General features: G+C 45.6%; 1 protein-coding gene across 1 annotated transcript; it reads right to left on the bottom strand.

Annotated features, from left to right (window-relative positions):
* Positions 1 to 427: 427 nt before the first annotated feature.
* On the bottom strand, positions 428 to 844 carry LOC149404433 (uncharacterized). The gene has a single exon (XM_089607528.1). The coding sequence runs from the start codon at positions 842 to 844 to the stop codon at positions 428 to 430; it is 417 nt and encodes a 138-aa protein (XP_089463654.1).
* Between the last annotated feature and the right edge of the window lie 321 nt (positions 845 to 1165).

Genomic DNA, 1165 nt, shown 5'->3' with positions numbered 1-1165 from the left:
TCGCCAGAGACGTCGTGAGATATTTGCATTGTTGGCTTAGTTCGAGGTCGGGGTTGTCGGCCGAGATGCGAGCTCCGTAGCTCAGAAATATCTTATATATATATATATATATATATATATATATATTCTTTTTCCCCTTCCGCTTTTTGGCGAAAAGGAGGGTCAGGGGATTCTAAGAAGTGGGGGACTGTGCCTTTGTAAAGAAAGGCTGCCTACGTACCCTTATGTAGGGATCAAGTCGGGCGTAGTTCGATTCTTACTGGTTTTAGCAGTAGTACTTTTTAAGATTTGAGACGTTCCACGATCTTAAAACCGGGATTCCATTGAGTGTTTCAAGTTCATAAACGTCGGGGTATGCTACTTTGTTGATCCTATAGGGGTCTTCCCATTTCGCCCTAAGCTTTCCGGCGTTTGCCTCGGCAGTGTTTTAGACGATTTTTCGGAGGACCAAGTCCCCTACGTCAAATCTTCTCGTGTTAACTCTGGCGATGGATTGCCTATAATGGGATAGCCGTGCTAGGGCCGAATCCCGCTTTTCCTCTACAAGATCTAAGGCATCGCATAGTGCCTCAGCGTTTTTTGGCTCATCCTCAGGCGCGTGCATCACCCTAAGGGTTTGCACCTGGTGTTCGATTGGGATGACAGATTCGACTCCATGGACTAGGGAAAATGGGGTTTCCCCTGTCGGCCTCCGCAGACTAGTTCGGTAAGCCCATAGCACACCTGGCAGCTCCTCTGCCCACCGTCCTTTCTTAGCATCGAGCATTTTCCTTATGGAATCTACTATGGTTTTGTTTGCAGCTTCCGCGTGTCCATTTCCTTGAGGATATCGTGGTGTTGACATCCTTACCTCAATGTTATTATGGAAGCAAAAGTTCCTGAATTTTTTTTATATGAACTGTGACCCGTTGTCCGTTATGATTTCGTGGGGAGTTCCATGTCAACAGATTATATTTTTCCAAATGAATGTTGTGACGTCGACATCTTTTATCAAGACGAAGGCGCCTGCTTTGACCCATTTGGAAAAATAATTTGTTAAGATTAGCAAAAATCTTAGTCCGCCAAGGGCGACCAGCATTGGTCCCACAATGTCCATAGACCATTTCATGAATGGATATGGCGCCGAGATGGAGGACAACTCTTCAGCAGGTCTTTTTATGTTAGG

This window comes from Urtica dioica, chromosome 2 (genome assembly GCF_054948205.1).
Source record: "Urtica dioica subsp. dioica isolate 48M chromosome 2, U.dioica_male_clone48M_v1_H2, whole genome shotgun sequence".
Lineage (NCBI taxonomy): Eukaryota > Viridiplantae > Streptophyta > Magnoliopsida > Rosales > Urticaceae > Urtica > Urtica dioica.
This window is presented reverse-complemented; position numbering and strand designations above follow the sequence as displayed.